Source organism: Peromyscus eremicus, chromosome 2, assembly GCF_949786415.1.
Source record: "Peromyscus eremicus chromosome 2, PerEre_H2_v1, whole genome shotgun sequence".
In the NCBI taxonomy this organism is placed as follows: Eukaryota; Metazoa; Chordata; class Mammalia; order Rodentia; family Cricetidae; genus Peromyscus; species Peromyscus eremicus.
The window spans coordinates 62,741,288-62,756,694 of NC_081417.1; the positions used below are offsets into that span (position 1 = coordinate 62,741,288).

The following is a 15,407-nucleotide window of genomic DNA, read 5'->3' on the forward strand; positions in this document are numbered from 1 at the left end:
TGTTCTCTTGATGTTAAGCACGGTCATGTGACTCACTTCTGCTAGAAAAAAAAAATGTGAGCAAAAGTGGCATGTGTCACTTGTGATCAAAAACATTTAAGAAAGTGTCCTCCCTTGCCACCCTTCTCAACTGATCATGGGAACATGTGTTGAGATGAAGGGGGCGTGCAGAAAGATCAAAGCAGCTTGGAATGTGACACTACCACATGGAGCACAGCTGTGCTAAGTGCTTGCCTGAGCCCAGAGTGGCTCAATGTTTGTGTAGGAATAGAGTTTTGTTGTGTTAAAGTGCTTAGATTTGAGTGTCGCCTGGTAGCGCAGCGTAACTCAATCTATCCTGCCAATCAGAGGTGATCACAAGAAAGCTGGAGGAAGAATGAATGTCACCTAAGATCTTAGAGTTGGATATTGTTGTAGACTGAATCATGCCCACCCTGAATTCATATGATGGAGACTTATTCTCAGGGCAACCATATCTAGAGACAGGACCTTAATCATCTCCATTCAAGAGGTGGAGACAGGAGGATTAGGAGTTCAAGGCCATCTTCAACCATATAGTGAGTTTGGGGTGAGCCTAGGCAAATGAGACTCTGTCTCCAAGACAAACAAACAAACAGACAGACAGACAGACAAAAAAACAGAGTTAAATGAAGTCATAAAGATGGGAACACCAATCCAATGGGAGTGTGAGCCTATAAGAAAATTCTCTCTCTCTCTCTCTCTCTCTCTCTCTCTCTCTCTCTCTCTCTCTCTCTTTCACACACACACACACACACACACACACACACACACAGAGAGAGAGAGAGAGAGAGAGAGAGAGAGAGAGAGAGAGAGAGAGAGAGAGAGAGAGAGAGAGGAATGAGAAGGTTCCGAAGTGGTTAGGAAAAGAGCCCTCATCAGAAACCATATTGGTACTGTGATATTGGATTTTCAGTCTCTAACATTGTGAGAAAATAAATTTCTATTGTTTAAGCTGCCATGTCTATGGAGTGTGTATGTGTGTGTGTGTGTATGTTTTAATGATAACCTGAGCTGACCAGGACAGACATGTTAGTTACTAAGGTTCTGAGTTGTGTGTCTTTGGGAATGCAGTTTTTGGTTGTGCAAGTGAAGGTGTACTACATTAAGCTTTTAACTCTAGGGACAGGGAAGTAAGACGTGTACCAATGTTGGGCAGATGGTTAGGACATTTTCCTTTCTCACTGCCCACAGACTTCACCTTTTTGATGTCTGCGGACTCGCCTGCTCTGTTCGCATTGGTTACTGCTGCAGCTTGCAAGTACTGTAGAATCCAAGAGCAACGCACTCAGCTCCCTTTGCAGTTGAGATGCAGACACACAGCATGGGCTTTGCTAATCAGAAAAACGTTTCAAGGGCCGAGAATAGACAGCTAGACCTGACGAAAAGGAGCAGGGTTATCAGAGAATCTATTCTGGAGGTGGTGGGAGTGGTGATAGAGATAATGTCCATCTTACAGGGGCAACCGAAGCTATTATTACAGAGATGTGACAGCCAGTAGGCTGTTCATCTCACAAGTGGAGGATCTGTCCATCCGTCTGTCCGTCCACCCACCCACCCATCCATCCATCTATCCATCTATCTACCTACCTACCTATCATCTGTCTATCTATTTATCTCTGTTATCTATCTATCTCTGGGATAAGTTAAGTATATGTGCTACCACTGAACTATTCCCCTGGTCCATCTATTTAAAAACATCACACCAAACTAACAGAGTGATGAATGAAAAGTAATTGTCTTCCTATCTTGAAAAAATTTGCTTTCACAACAACTTGAAGGCCAAATTTGAGTTTGCAATCCTTGGATCTTGGAAGTTCCATGATGAAATGAGTTTCAGCTCACCTGCTGTTGCTGACAACACACAACCACACACTGGTTAAGTTATGAAGAAAGGAGGTTTGTTTTGGTTTATAGTTCTAGTCTGAGGTTGAAGGTCCATGGCTGGTGATGGCTTTCTTACTGTGAGAGTCCTGTGGTGACACCAAGGTGTCACATAACAATCGCTATTTCTTACAAAGCCACTACAGTTCAATCATTGGGCTTAACCTTGCTGACCTTATTCAACCCTGAATCACCTCACAAGGGCCTCTGTAGTGGCGCTTCTTGCCCTTGTATGTGACCTCTTTAAAGGACAGGGAGAGGGGTCACCAGGCCCCTTCTCCCTGGTTCCTGCTTCCTGGTGTGAGCAGACTGCCAGGTGGCTTCGCTCCCTCAGAACAGAGGACGACTTCAGCTGTTTACTCGGTTCTGTATTCGTGAGTGTATTTCCTCAATTTATACCCTCATAAATTCCCCAGTACTCCTTAAGCAGACTCCTGTGGATTTAGGCCTCACTGTTTTATTGTCTCTGTCTTCTCATCAGTCAATGAGAATTAAATTTCTACATGAGTTTCATAGGAAACCATACCCAAGCCATTGAGAGTGAGAAGGGAAGGGCCAGTTCTCACTCTCGATTTGTTCCTTTTCTCTTCCTACTTGAATTCCTATCTTACTCTGTTTAAGGGTCTCATGATCCCGAGGGCAAACATTCCAGCCCCATACTCCAGTGCAAGCTCCATACTCCTCACGCGTAGCTGCTTCTTGGCCACCCTCTGGACTAGTGTTGTACACCAGTGACATGGTCCATTCTAAGAAGGACAGAAGAAGCTGCTTCCAGGGGGCAGAGAATTCCCTGTTTTTTAGTCCTGGAAATGTTGATTAAGAAAGAGAAACATGGGATCTGAGTGGGCATGCGGTTGACCTTGGAGACTCTTTATCTTTGTTTAGAAATATGACTAGAGGAAGGTCAAGGCACCACACCGTCCCAGAGAGCTGCCTTGATTTGTCCTAACTGTAGCGCATGACTGGAGAGTGGTCTTCCTGGATCCCCCATCTTGTGATCTTCTGCATCTTCCCAGGGCCTCCCCACCCCCACTTCTGTTTAAATCTGCCAGTGGGCGTCAGTGGCTTGCAAGTACGACTCCTAGTGATGCATTAATTTATAAGCAGGAGGCACTCCATGAAGCCCGAGACCGTATTCATTTAGCCCATTATTGGGTTATTAGCAACCAGGACAGTGTTTGGTATGGGTAAATATTTTGGGCTGCTGCCAGTGGCAAAGCAGTACTTTAAATGAAAAGAGGTTCGGTAGGACCCTGTGTGATGACAGTTTGAGACTACTGGAGGCCCTACTTAACATGAAGAGTCATACTCTGACGCTCAACGCTGCCACACTGGGAGGTGTCGTGTACGCAGGCTATAGAGAAAGTGGTGGCCCTGGAACTGAACAGCGTTTCTGTCCTTCCGTGTCAGGCTCGTGTGTTTCTGACGGTGATAAGATTTCTGAGGGCAGTGGTGGCCTGGTGATGATGGCGAGAACTTGACGTTAATGGTGGCCCTGTCACTGATGGGGATACAATAGGTCCTGGGACCTCTTGTTAAGGTTGGGTGTTCTCAAATCCTGAGAAGAAAGGCTGGCTTTGTTTTGGGGAGGATCCTTGAAGTAATTGTCTGATGGGCATGCGATTGCAGTGCCTGAGGTGTTGATGGAAATAGGCTCAGACTTCAGGGATGGAGAGTCTGAGATCCAAAGCTCTGGGGGATCCAACTGACCTAGAACTCCAATGTCCCTGCAGCTGGTATTAAAGGTTTCTCACCTCGCCAGGTGGTGGTGGCCCACACCTTTAATCCCAGCACTCGGAAAGCAGAGGCAGGTGAATCTCTGGGAGTTCGAGGCCAGCCTGGGCTACAGAGTGAGATCCAGGACAGGCTTCAAAGCCACACAGATAAACCCTGTCTCAACAAAACAAAACAACAACAACAACAACAAAAAACCAAAAAAAAAAAAAAAAAAAAAAAAAAAAAGCCCAAAAAACAACAACAACAAAAAAGGCTTCCCATCTCTACCAGGTTGGAGACCAGGATGGCTCATGTTTTCTTCTCACGGAGCCAAAGGAAAGAGCCCGAAGTTCTAGGCACAGAAACACAAAGATCTCTCTGGTCCTCAGAGGCTCCTCCTGCATCCTGTCCTCTGCCTGCCTGCTTAAAACCCTTCAGGAAATAGAAGTCGTCCTTTCAAATGTGTCTTTCCGAGACTGTCACTTCTCTGCTGTCACAGAATACTTTGTTGTTCAGACTGGGCCTTGGCAGGTTAGCGCAGAGACCCTCAGTCCCCTGGCCCATCAGAGGGCTGGCCCTGGCCCTTTCTAGAAACCCCACATACAAACCCTGCCCTTCCATTTTCCTCTCCTTTAGCATCCCCAGGCCCGGGTCTCTCACTCCTCTTATTCCTTGGGAATATGGAGCCGGCGGGGCGGGTGGGCGGGTGGGCGGGTACTGCAGCCTAGTCCCGCATTCCATTGTGCTGACGTTAGACGTCAGGAAAGCTGATGCCTGAGCAGATTTCTTCTTTGAAGCCCTGGAGAATCTCACTGCCCTTCTGCTGGAGAGTGTCAAGAGGATGGCTGCTCCCCAGGGGCCATTTCTATTTCTGAGTTCAAGTACTGCCTGGGTCTTCCAGCTTCACTTTTGTTTGTTTTTCCCACTTGATCCTTCCTAGCAAGCCCCATCTAGACTGCATAGCGCTCTGGCCCTCAGGCAGACTTGGGCTCCAGTCCCAGCTTTGGTACTTACTGCTTTTGTGGACTTGAGTGGTCATTTACTTCTCTGTACCACAATTTCCTCATATATACGACAGCAGTGATGATACCTACCTCATAGGCTATTTGAGGAGACAATCATATATAATGCAGACAAAGGCCTGGGCTTGGAGACTGGTTCATGGCCACCATGTGGACGTAAGTGGTTAAACCTTTGGATCTGGCCCCATCATACTGTTCTCCATTTTCATCTAGGGGGTGGGCCAGTTCAGAAAGATGGTACGCGTAGCAGCCTTCTGGAACCAAACTGCCCTGCTGGAACCCTAGCTCCGCCCTTTTCTAGCTGTCTAGCTTGGGCAAGTTACCTCCTTTCTAGTCCTCTTTTTTTTTTTTTTTAACCTGCAGCATGAGATTGGTCTCATTCCCTACACCAGTGCCTAGCACCCAGAAAGCTCCAGGGGTGAATGTTCATCCATGTGGACAAAGTCTGGGGGAGAGGGCATCTAGGAAGTTTGGTGTGTAGAGAAATGCCTGTTCTTGGAGGAAACTCCCCAGTTAGAAATCTTGCTTCTTTGTAAGACTATTTCCAAGACTTTCTGCTGATTCTGAATTTCCCGGAGGGTAGAAGAAGGGGGTGAGATGGGGTGGGGGCTTGCCGAGAAGTTGAACACGAGATTATCAAAACCGTATGGAGGTGGTTCTGGCCAAACACTCAATCCCACAACAGATGCAGCTCCGACTGCCTTGGGAACTGGATATGTGTGTGTGTGTGTGTGTGTGTGTGTGTGTGTGTAAAGACTATGCTTGATTTAGTTTTCTTGTTAATCAAGTATGTGTTGGGGCTTATTCTGTGTTCGCCATGCAAAGCAGTGTTGGCAATGGAGATGGACAAGGCTCAATCTCTTCCCTGGGGAATTCTCAGCAGACGTTAATGGCAGGAAACTTTATCCAAAAAGGCTGGGAGCTCCCTGAGCAAGGATGTTAGGTACTTTAGGGAGAGAGTAGCTTCAGGGACCCTGGGCCTCCGGGGACCATGAGCCTTTATGGCAGAAGATATCAATCCGCTTTAGGCCTTGAGCCTGTGGTAGGTTCTGTGTGCCCCAGGGAGGAAGGTGTCTATGCAGAGTTGTATAGCAAGCCTCCATATCCTGCTTAGGGAGCTAGGAGTCCACGCTTCATGTCAGAGACATGTCATTGTCAGAGACAGGCAGGCAGACAGGCAGTCCTCACTAGTGAGTTCTAGACAGACTGGAGACAAATGGAGCCACGGTGCTGAGAATGTTTGGGCAGGACGAGGCAAGCCCCCAATTTCTAGAGAGATAAGAGAATAAGACCCAGTGCTAAGGCGGGGGTGGGGTTGGGGTCGTTACGGCTTGGGTGTGGGAGGCAGAGGAAGCTAAGATGGCAGGTAGTGTCTGGAGGAGTGGGGAAGGTTATATACCTGTCTCTTACGGGGTGTTCACGCCCTAAATTCTGAATTTCCCAGGCTTTCCTAGTCAAGCAGGAGACTACCTGATACAAGGCATGCTGCTAGCCCCTAGGTTTTCCCCCCTTAGCCTCCAGAAGATAGCCCTGGGCTCCTAAGAAGTGGGAACATTTCTAGGTATGCCGGCTGTTGGGGAAGCCTGTACCAAGTTGAAGGTTTAGTGTGAGCTCTGAAGATCCAGAAGTCAAGTCTTTCGAAGGACTCAACAATCAGGCTCTTCCCTGCTACTGGACACCGGCACTGGAGTCCTGGTCAGGCCCTTCCCTGCTACTGGTCACAGGGCACTGGAGTCCTGGTCAGGCCCTTCCCTGCTACTGGACACTGGCACTGGAGTCCTGGTCAGGCCCTTCCCTGCTACTGGACACCGGCACTGGAGTCCTGGCCAGGCCCTTCCCTGCTACTGGACACCGGGCACTGGAGTCCTGGGCTGGAGAATGTGGAGGGAACTTACCCAGTGTCACTCAGTGATAAGGTGGAGACAGGCCCAGACACTGGGATCAGGATTTGCTCTTCAACACCCCCCCCCTGCACCCCCCCCCCCCCCCCGCCCGTCACTGCCACGGAGATAATGTCCAAGGGCTTCTGTTCTGGTAGCACCGTGGGCAGGTCTTCCATACTTGCTTCTTCTGTTCTTCATATTCCTCTGAGGCCAGAGGCACCAGAGCGAGGATTTATCTCTGCTTTCAAGGCAAGCTGACTTCTCGGGACCTGAACAAGATCTGAGGCAACATCTCCCGCCCCATCTGTGTTTATTTTTTGTCTGTGGGAGGCAGAGTGCTCCATGGCTGGGTGACTCTACAGATTAATGGATTGGTGCACGGGAAATGGGTATGGGGGTGGTGGACGGATGGATGGCAGCTGCAGGCTGGATGCATGAATGAGTGGGTAATTTACCTCAGGCAGTAGAAACAATTTTCTAGCCATAGCAACTGTTCTGGAAACTGCCCTTTGTGACTCTGAGACCTGAGATGCTTGAGGTTTTGAACACCTGTCTGTGGAAGATGAGGAAGAGGCTGCCACACCTCCAGTGGCTCTAGACTGTCTGCCCCTCCCCTTCACCTCTCTCTCCTGCCACCTCTCTCACTGACACTTGATCTCTCAGACACCTGGATGATTCAACACCTGTCTGGACAGCAAAGACAGGGATGCCTGAGAGCTGGAGAGGGGTGGGGGAGCACGATCCCCTCACTACAACTTCGCTTTAAAGGCCTGTCCAGCCAGGCCTGACTTGGTTACTGGCTGATGTATATCTGATATAATAATGGCTTCTCTTCCCAGGCAAAGCAAAGAGAATCTGTCTGACCCTAGCAACTCAGACTTGCCACTCCCACTGGACAGGCCCTTGGAGGAGGTCACCCTCTAGAAGCTTCCATAGGAAGCCTCCCAGGCACAGAGCATTGCTGTGGACTGTTCCAAGAGCCACAGGGCCTTTGTCCTGCAGACAAGACTCTTTCCCTAAGACCCAGTGTTGCCTGTGTGCACAGAGGTGATGGCCACCAGGCTCTTCCATGCTGGATCTTGCAAGTGTCCCTGGCTGCTCTTTCTTCCACCCCGTGGGCCTGTCTTCCTTCCCCAATCCCTGGCTCCCAGTCAGTGTCTTTGATATCTGGCTCCAGGATTGCTATGATGGGACAGGACTCTGCTCAGGACATCTGGTCTGGAGGTCAGATTTAGAATGGATGGAATAGAAGATGGGGCTCTCCTCCACGGTTGCTGATCCCATCCTCTCATATTTGTTCATTCTCTAAGCAAATGTTATTGACTCCCTATCTGTTGGAAACCAACACAGATATGACCTTTGTCCAGGGAGAAGGACGAAGTAGCAACACAGGTTACTGCTGTAATGAGTTCTCTCTCTCTCTCTCTCTCTCTCTCTCTCTCTTTCTTTCTCTCTCACTGTGTGTGTGTGTGTGTGTGTGTGTGTGTGTGTGTGTAGTGTGTGTGTGTGTGTGTGTGTGTGTGTGTGTGTGTAGGTGGGTGTTGTGTAGGGGAGAACAAGGTGCAGAGCCATGGAGATTTGGGAGGAAGCAAAGCTAACCCAGTCTGAGTCAGGGATGATTTCCTGGAGGAGGAAACATCCAGACCCAGAAGGAAGCCAGTAGGGCAGAGGAGGGAGAAGAGGGAGCATCTCGGTGGCTGAGCAGTCCAGACAGCAGAGACACACCCTCTCATCCCCATCGAAGCTCCTTGCTCCTCATCCCTGAGACACCTGGATGATCAAACCCCTGGATGCCCAAGCCTGAAAGATCTGAGGCTTCTTGGGGACTTTGTTCCGAGAGCTGATGCAAGTTTTGTGTAGCTGAATGCAGTATGACGGGCTGGGAAACATGAGCTAGGTTCTTAATTGTGGGGCTGGTTCTGGGAGCGTCGGGGTGTTAGGTGGAGGCCGGTGAACAGATTGCTTAGAACTCAGGGTGCAAAATATAGCCTGCCATTCCACCTCCTCCCATCCTATTCCTATTCTCCTGGGGAGAGAGTGAACAGACAGATCCATGGGTACCAAACAGCTTTATTGGAAGCACTGCAGTCTAGCCTCGGAGAGACTGTACTCTCGGCACACAAACTCTTGTTCACACCCACATTCACATTGATTCTCTAGGCACAGCCCTGGCTGGGTTAGGTCTGGAGCAGAGCATCAGGAGGCCTGGTCTTCTCTTCTGGTCCTTGGTTCCTAGGGCCAGGGTGATTCATATCCCTTTTCTCAAGACACAGGGCTCCTTTGGTGCTGTCATGGTTAACCGCTGTTGTGCTTGCTCTAAGGGGAGGAAGGAGAAGCAGGGTCATGGGCTGGAATCTTGGACAGGGGTTTGGAGGATGGAGGAGGGGCTGAGGAGGGTCAGGCTTGCCTTGGCAGCGGACTTCTTCAGTCTTCGGATGAGGCGTTCCACCCAAGGCTGGTCTGGGGGTGCGCAGAGCTGGTAGCCCCTTAGTGTGGTGAACCTGCAGTCAGGGTCAGAGAGAAATGAAGATCTGGAACCTGGTTTCCTAGAAGGCCCTAGAATGAGGAGCAGAGGCTTGGATATTGTGTGTGGGGACCTGTTTCCGGGCTTTATTGAAAGGTGGACTGGGCCATGAGTTCAGGGATAAGGCAGCGGTGGTGTCGCCAAGGACTGACATGGACATGGGGCTAGACAGTCTCCCCACAACTCACACAACAGCAGGCACCCTGCAGCCATCCTTGAGAAGAAGGTAGCGGAAGGCTTTCACGATGTTCCCAGGGATGGGGCGCTGGGTCACAGACAGGCAGCAATCTTCCGCATCGTTAGCACCCCCAAGAGCTGGGGCTGAGACAGGAGAAAGAAGGGGAGAAGACATGGAGTCCATGAGGAAGAAGAGCCACAGCCCTAAGTGACTTCAACAGCATCTCTGTGTGAGAGAGAGCTGGACCTGGGATGCAGCCACTGTGTGCCACCATGGCCCGATTGGCTGCTGAGCACATCGTAGGCTTCTAAGCCATTTAATAAATAACCATTTCCGTATGTCCCACAAATGCCTTCTTGCTGCCCTGGTCACACACCCTCTCCCAGATTTTCTCAATTTTCACCATGTTTCCGCAAATAGAGAGTGGATGGTGTCACAGTGCAGGGACAGGAGGTGTGCCTTGGCCAAGGACTTCTTCAGTCTTATGAATTACTACATAGCCAGCAGATGGCTGCTGCACCCAGAGTCCCAGCTCCTGGGGAAACTGAGATAAAAGGATCACCCAAGCCCAGGACTGTGAAGCCAGACTGGGTAACATCGAGAGACCCTATCTCAAAAACCGAACCAAGCCAACACACGAGGCCCCTAAGCAGGAATAACAGAAAGGGGACAAGCTGTTAAGCTGACCTGCTCAATTGTTTCTCATCCCCTCAAACTGAAGCAGATACACAACAAAGCGCTGACCCACAACCCCAGTGGTGGCACTGAGTCCAGGGTTTCAGACACGAGACAAACGCTCCAACTCAGTCACATCCTTAGGTCCCTGAAGCAAGAAATACTGTTCCTTCCTTCTGCTGCTTGGAAACTGAGGTATCAGGACATGACACCTGCAGGGAGAGGGGGCAGCTATAGGGCCCCAGGAGATGCCAAGAGTTGAGCCACATTGGAATCCAGGGTTAGGGGCACATCCGTACTGACAGGCACACACAGAAGCCACAGGGAGCCTATGGCTCTGAATTTGCAGGGTCTGTCACGACCAGACAGTCTGAGATCCGGACATTACCCACAAGCCATTGTCACCCCCACCTCGTTATCTCCTCAGCCTTACCTGGGAAGGTCCCGAGAACCAGCAGGCTGAAGGCCAGTAGTGGGGCTGCACCGGGTGCCATGGCGGGCGATCTGAGGCAGGCCACAGAGAATGTGTAAGCCTGAGAGTTCTTGGGTGTGTGCAGGAATCTATGAGAGGCTCAGGCTCTGCGGGGTGTGCAGGGAGTGATGGGTGTCCTAGAGTGGTGTGATGGGGTCCAGAGGCAAGAGGATGTGAGCCTGTGTGAGCCCGTGTGAGCCTGTGTGAGGCTGCCACCGGCTCCAATTTATGCCCCAAGCTTTCACTTTCTGTCCAAAAATTCCCCGCCATGGCCCATTTGGGTCTTCCCGTTTACCCCCCTCTACCCTTTTTTTTTTTTTTTCTTTTGGCAAAACATGACCTTGGCTTCCTCCTTCCCCTCACTCAGTGGCTTCCCCTCTGCTTTCTTTGGCTTTAGCTCTGAGAACTTCCACAGTCTGGCCAAAAAAATAAAAAAATAGAAAACGCTGTGTCCTGTCATTTCCAGGGAGAGGGTGTGTGCTGTCTCTTGTTAGTACCGTTGGCACCGTCAGCCATAGGCCTGGGCCTCAGAAGTGCTGGTGAGGGTGGGGGAGAGTTAGGAGCGGAGTTGACAAGCAGGGCTGGAAGGGAAGGTTCCTAAGGACAGGGCCCAGGACCCTTGTCCTACCTCTCGGGCCCCTGGGACTCAACCACCTGCATCTACAGGCATCGCCCGTTTCTCAAATCCAGTGCCTAGGTCAGAGGAACAGCTGGAGGGAGCCTGGGTTAGAACAGCCCCTCCATCTTTCCCTTCCCTCAGTCCTGGGAACTAAGAGGGGATTTCTAAGGAGAGGGGCTGGCCAGCCCCTTCTGAGACAAATCCCTAAATTTCAAGGAATTGACAGATGGGGGAGGAATTAATGATTTCCCCATCCTTGTGAGAAAGATTAGAAGCGAGGACCTTAAAAGAACAGCTAACATGGCATACCCATCCAACCCTCCGCACCCAAGTTCTGGGTCCTCTGTAGGTGGGTGTTGTATAGAAACAGATATGTTTGTGTGCATGCCCATGTGGAGGCCAGAGGTTGATATCTGGCGTCTTCTTCCATGACTCTACACCTTAGATTTGGAGACGGGGTCTCTCACTGAACCCAGAACTCACTGGCTTGGCAATTCCAGCTGGTCAGCGAGCTCAAGGCATCCCTTTTGTCTCTGCTTCCCCAAGCACAGAGAGTACAGGTGTGTGCCACCGTGCCCAGCTTTTCAGGTGGGTTCTGGGGATCCAAGCCCAGGGCCTCAGGCTCACACAGCAAACACCTTACTGGCTTAGCCATCTCTCCAGCCCTTGGATCCTCTTTTTTTAACCGGGGACGGGGAGGAATGTTTTCTTACATCTCTGACTTAAAACTGTTTTAAAATTACACTTCTTTTTTGTGTGCTAGGGAGGGCCGTATGTCCCAGCACATGAGTGGAGGTCAGAGGATAACTCTGAGGAAGTTGATTCTCTCCTGCCACTGTGGAGATGCCAGGGATCAAACGCAGGTCATTCGGCTTGATAACAGGTGCCCTTACCACCTAAGCTGGCTCTAGATTTCTCACATTTATCTTTGTTTTCATTCATTAGTAATAATAACAATAGCATTTCTGACTGTCCTCTGGGCTCTGGTTCACTCACTCTGCCGGCAGTACCGTGTGTAACTCTCCCCGGCGTACTAAGGCACGTGCTTATTACCCCGGATTGTAATCCTTGTTTTACACATACAGAAAACAATCACACCAATAGTACCACACCCCCAACCTTGTCTGTGCCAACTGTCTGCTGGGCCCAGCACACAGGCCGGAGCACACAGTGTGCAGAGGTGGTAGTCAGCCAGCAGCCCCACCGGCTGTGTGGCCAGGCAATTAGTCCTCTCTGTGTCCAGGGTCCTTACCTACAGAAGAGGGACAGCAGTACATTTGCTTTTTAGGGTTAAATGGGCTTTCCTGATTTTACTCAGTAAAGGCATTTTAGCCCAGAGGCTGGCACACTGTGAGCACTCGCTAGCCTTTATTCTCATGCCCTCTTTCCACCCCGGCGTCTGTCTGTCCGTTCCACAGCGGTGGCTGCTCTGTCTTCCCACCTTCCCATCTTTGTTTGTTCTCTGCTCTTCTTGTCCTGCTGTGTTCCCTGGAAGGCTGACCTCTGCAGACTGCATTATCCAGGATCCCCCCCCCCCCCCCCCCCCCGCCCTACCCCTTCTGTTTAGCCAGAGAGGCAGCAGCAGGAGCGAGGTGGACAGGAAAGGAACACTGGGGTGTTCGTTTCCCGATGCCTTTGTACTGAAGTGGGGCTGGCCTCCCGCATGCTGGGATTAAAGGCATGTGTGCCACCACCTCCCACCACTGCCCACCACCGCCCACCACCTCCCACCACCGCCCACCACCGCCCACCACCGCCCGGCCTCTAGACTAGTGTTCTTATGTAGTTCAAAGTGTTCTCAGACTTACAGCAATTCTCCAGTTGTAGCCTCTGGAGTGTTAGGATTGTAGGCAAGGTCACTCTGCCCATGTCTAGTCACAGACCCTCCTTTTTTTCCTCCCCTTCAGACTTCTGGATGGTAATGAACCCCACCACAGTCAGACCCAATGGTGCCACATTATTCTCCCAAAGCTCTTTAATCCCCCACTCCACCTCTCAAATGGATGTTTTATTAAAATCCTTTTTGCTATTATTGTTATTATTAGTGTGTGTGTGTGTGTGTGTGTGTGTGTGTGTGTGTGTGTGTGTGAGAGAGAGAGAGAGAGAGAGAGAGAGAGAGAGAGAGAGAGAGAGAGTCTCTATGTGGTCCTTTATCCTGGAAATCTATGTAGACCCGCCTGGCCTTGAACTTGGTGCACACAACCACGTTCATCTTTGCAAACTATCTTTTGAAGTAGAAACTTAGGACTGGAGAGATGGCTCAGTGGTTAAGAGCATGTATTGTTCTTGAAGAGGATCTGGATTTGATTCCCAGCACCCACATCACAACGACCTGTAACTCCAGCTCCAGATCTGACCCCTCTGACCTCATCAGACATACACACAAGTAAATAATGACAAAATAGTTTTAAAAATTATTCTTTCTGGTCTCCCCACCCCTGCCCTGGCAAATAGCTACTAAAATGCTTGAACTCTGTGTAGTAATGAGAGTCTTATATACATTGATGCGATGAAGTAAAGGGGTTGGAAATTTCAGCCTCATTCACCTGAGAGACAAGAGGCAGGTTAGGTTGATAAATCTATAGCCATTAATATCATCAACTATGGCTACATAATGAAACTTCAAAAGGACTAAGTTAGAGAGGTTTCTGAGTAGCCGAGGAAGTGGGGGCTCCTGGAAAGGGTGCAGAAGCTCTGCGCTCCTCTCACACACCTGTGAACATCTCTTTCATGGCTTTCCTATAGCCTTTTGTGGTTGTTTGAGTTAGAACGACGCCCATAAGTAGTCAGAAGTTTTCCTGTGTCCCACCTGTCCCACAGCTGCTCGGACAAGTAAACACACAGAGACTTACATTACTTACGAATTGTATGGCCTAAAGGCTCAGGCTTCTCACTAGCTAGCTCCTATAACTTAACCCATTTCTATTCATCTATAAGTTGCCACGTGGTCATGGCTTACCAGTACTTTCACACCTTGCTACTCCTGGCAACAGCTGGCATCTCCTCTCTGCCTATGCCTCTCCTTTTACTATCTCTGTCCTGGATTTCCCGCCTGCCTCTAAGCTGCCTTCCCATAGGTCAAAGCAGTCCATTTATTAACCAATGGAAACAACACATATTCACATCATACAGAAAGATATCCCCCAGCACCCATAGGCTCATATATTTGAATGCTTAGTGTGGCAGTTTGAATGTAATTGGCCTCTATAATCTCATAGTGAGTGGCATGATTAGGAGGTGTGGCTTTGTTAGAGTAAGTATGGCCTTGTTGGAGGAAGTGTGTCACCATGAGGGCGGGCTTTGAAGTTTCCTACACTCAAGATACCACCCAGTGTCTCAGTCGACTTCCTGTTGCCTGCAAGATGTAGGACTCTTAGATACATCTCCAGCACCACGTCTGCCTGCATGCTGCCATGCTCCCTGCCATGATTATAATGGACTGAGCCTCTGAAACTGCAAGCAAGCCACCCCAATTAAATGTTTTGATTTATAAGAACTACCATTGTCATGGTGTCTCTTCACAGCAATGAAAACCCTATCTAAGACACTTAATCATCAGGGAGTGGCACTACTTGAGAAGGACTAGGAGTTGGCCTTGTTGGAGAAAGTGTGTCACTGGGGTTGGGCTTTGAGGTTTCAAAAGCCCAAGCCAGGCCTGGTGTCACAGTTTCTCTCTCTCTGCCCATGAGAGCAGTAGGCTCTCAGCAACTGCTCCAGCACCTGCCTCGATGCCTCCATGCTCCCCACCATGATGATTATGGATTAAACCTCTGGAACTGTAAGCAAGCCCCCAATTAAATGTCTTCTTTTATAAGAGTTGCCTTGGTCATGATGTCCCTTCACAACAATAGAACAATGACCTGGACCTCTTTGTAATATCCTTTATCACAAACAGTGTATGTGTTTCTCCAAGTTCTGTGAGCTGTTTTAGCAAACGAATCAAGCCAAAGGTGAGGCAGGATGGAAAGCTAGAGAAAACTAAAGGATGAAAGCAGGAAAAGGAGCCCTTTACCCCAGAATCTAGATTGCCTGTTCTGCTGTCTGAGTCAAGAAACTTTAGATAAAGTTTAGAAAAGGCACAACTCATAAAGCAAAGATTGCCTCAGACATAGTGTATTTTCCTAATGATGTCTTAAAAGAGGGGGTCAAAAACAACAAACGAACTCTGCTTACACACGGTTGGAATGTTTGTAACCCTGACTTCTAATATTAGTACCCTTCTCCAACCCCCGTCTAAACATCTAAATGGTACACCTTATAGAACTACCTCACATTTGCATTTACACAAGACAGTTCTTTAAGAAAATAAATCTGCACACACACTTTTGCTTATTTTATTTTGCTTAAATTTTAAGCTTTGCTTAATATTTGAACATTGTTGTAAATTACATCTTTTAAAGAATGTAACTAAAGAGC

At 49.3% G+C, this 15,407-nt stretch overlaps 1 protein-coding gene and 1 long non-coding RNA gene across 4 annotated transcripts in view; one reads left to right on the forward strand and one right to left on the reverse strand.

Annotated features, from left to right (window-relative positions):
* Positions 1–15,407, forward strand: part of LOC131903542 (uncharacterized) — a 33,101-nt gene that overhangs the window by 10,506 nt on the left and 7,188 nt on the right. The gene's annotated exons all lie outside the window — the stretch shown is intronic.
* On the reverse strand, positions 8,604–10,592 carry Ccl19 (C-C motif chemokine ligand 19). Its single transcript, XM_059254168.1, has 4 exons — positions 10,334–10,592; positions 9,236–9,368; positions 8,931–9,024; positions 8,604–8,839 (listed from the first exon to the last, which is right to left on the reverse strand). Exons 1-4 carry the CDS (start codon positions 10,392–10,394, stop codon positions 8,819–8,821), a joined length of 309 nt encoding a protein of 102 aa, XP_059110151.1. The 5' UTR covers positions 10,395–10,592; the 3' UTR covers positions 8,604–8,818.

Bases quoted from the DNA above. Each gene is read 5' to 3' on its own strand.
- Ccl19 (XM_059254168.1), bottom strand. From the start codon at position 10,394: ATGGCACCCGGTGCAGCCCCACTACTGGCCTTCAGCCTGCTGGTTCTC. The intron at 9,025-9,235 runs GTGAGTTGTGGG...CCCTGACTGCAG, and splicing joins TGCAGGGTGCCTGCTGTTGT to GTTCACCACACTAAGGGGCT. The intron at 8,840-8,930 runs GCAAGCCTGACC...TCCTCCCCTTAG, and splicing joins TGAAGAAGTCCGCTGCCAAG to AGCAAGCACAACAGCGGTTA.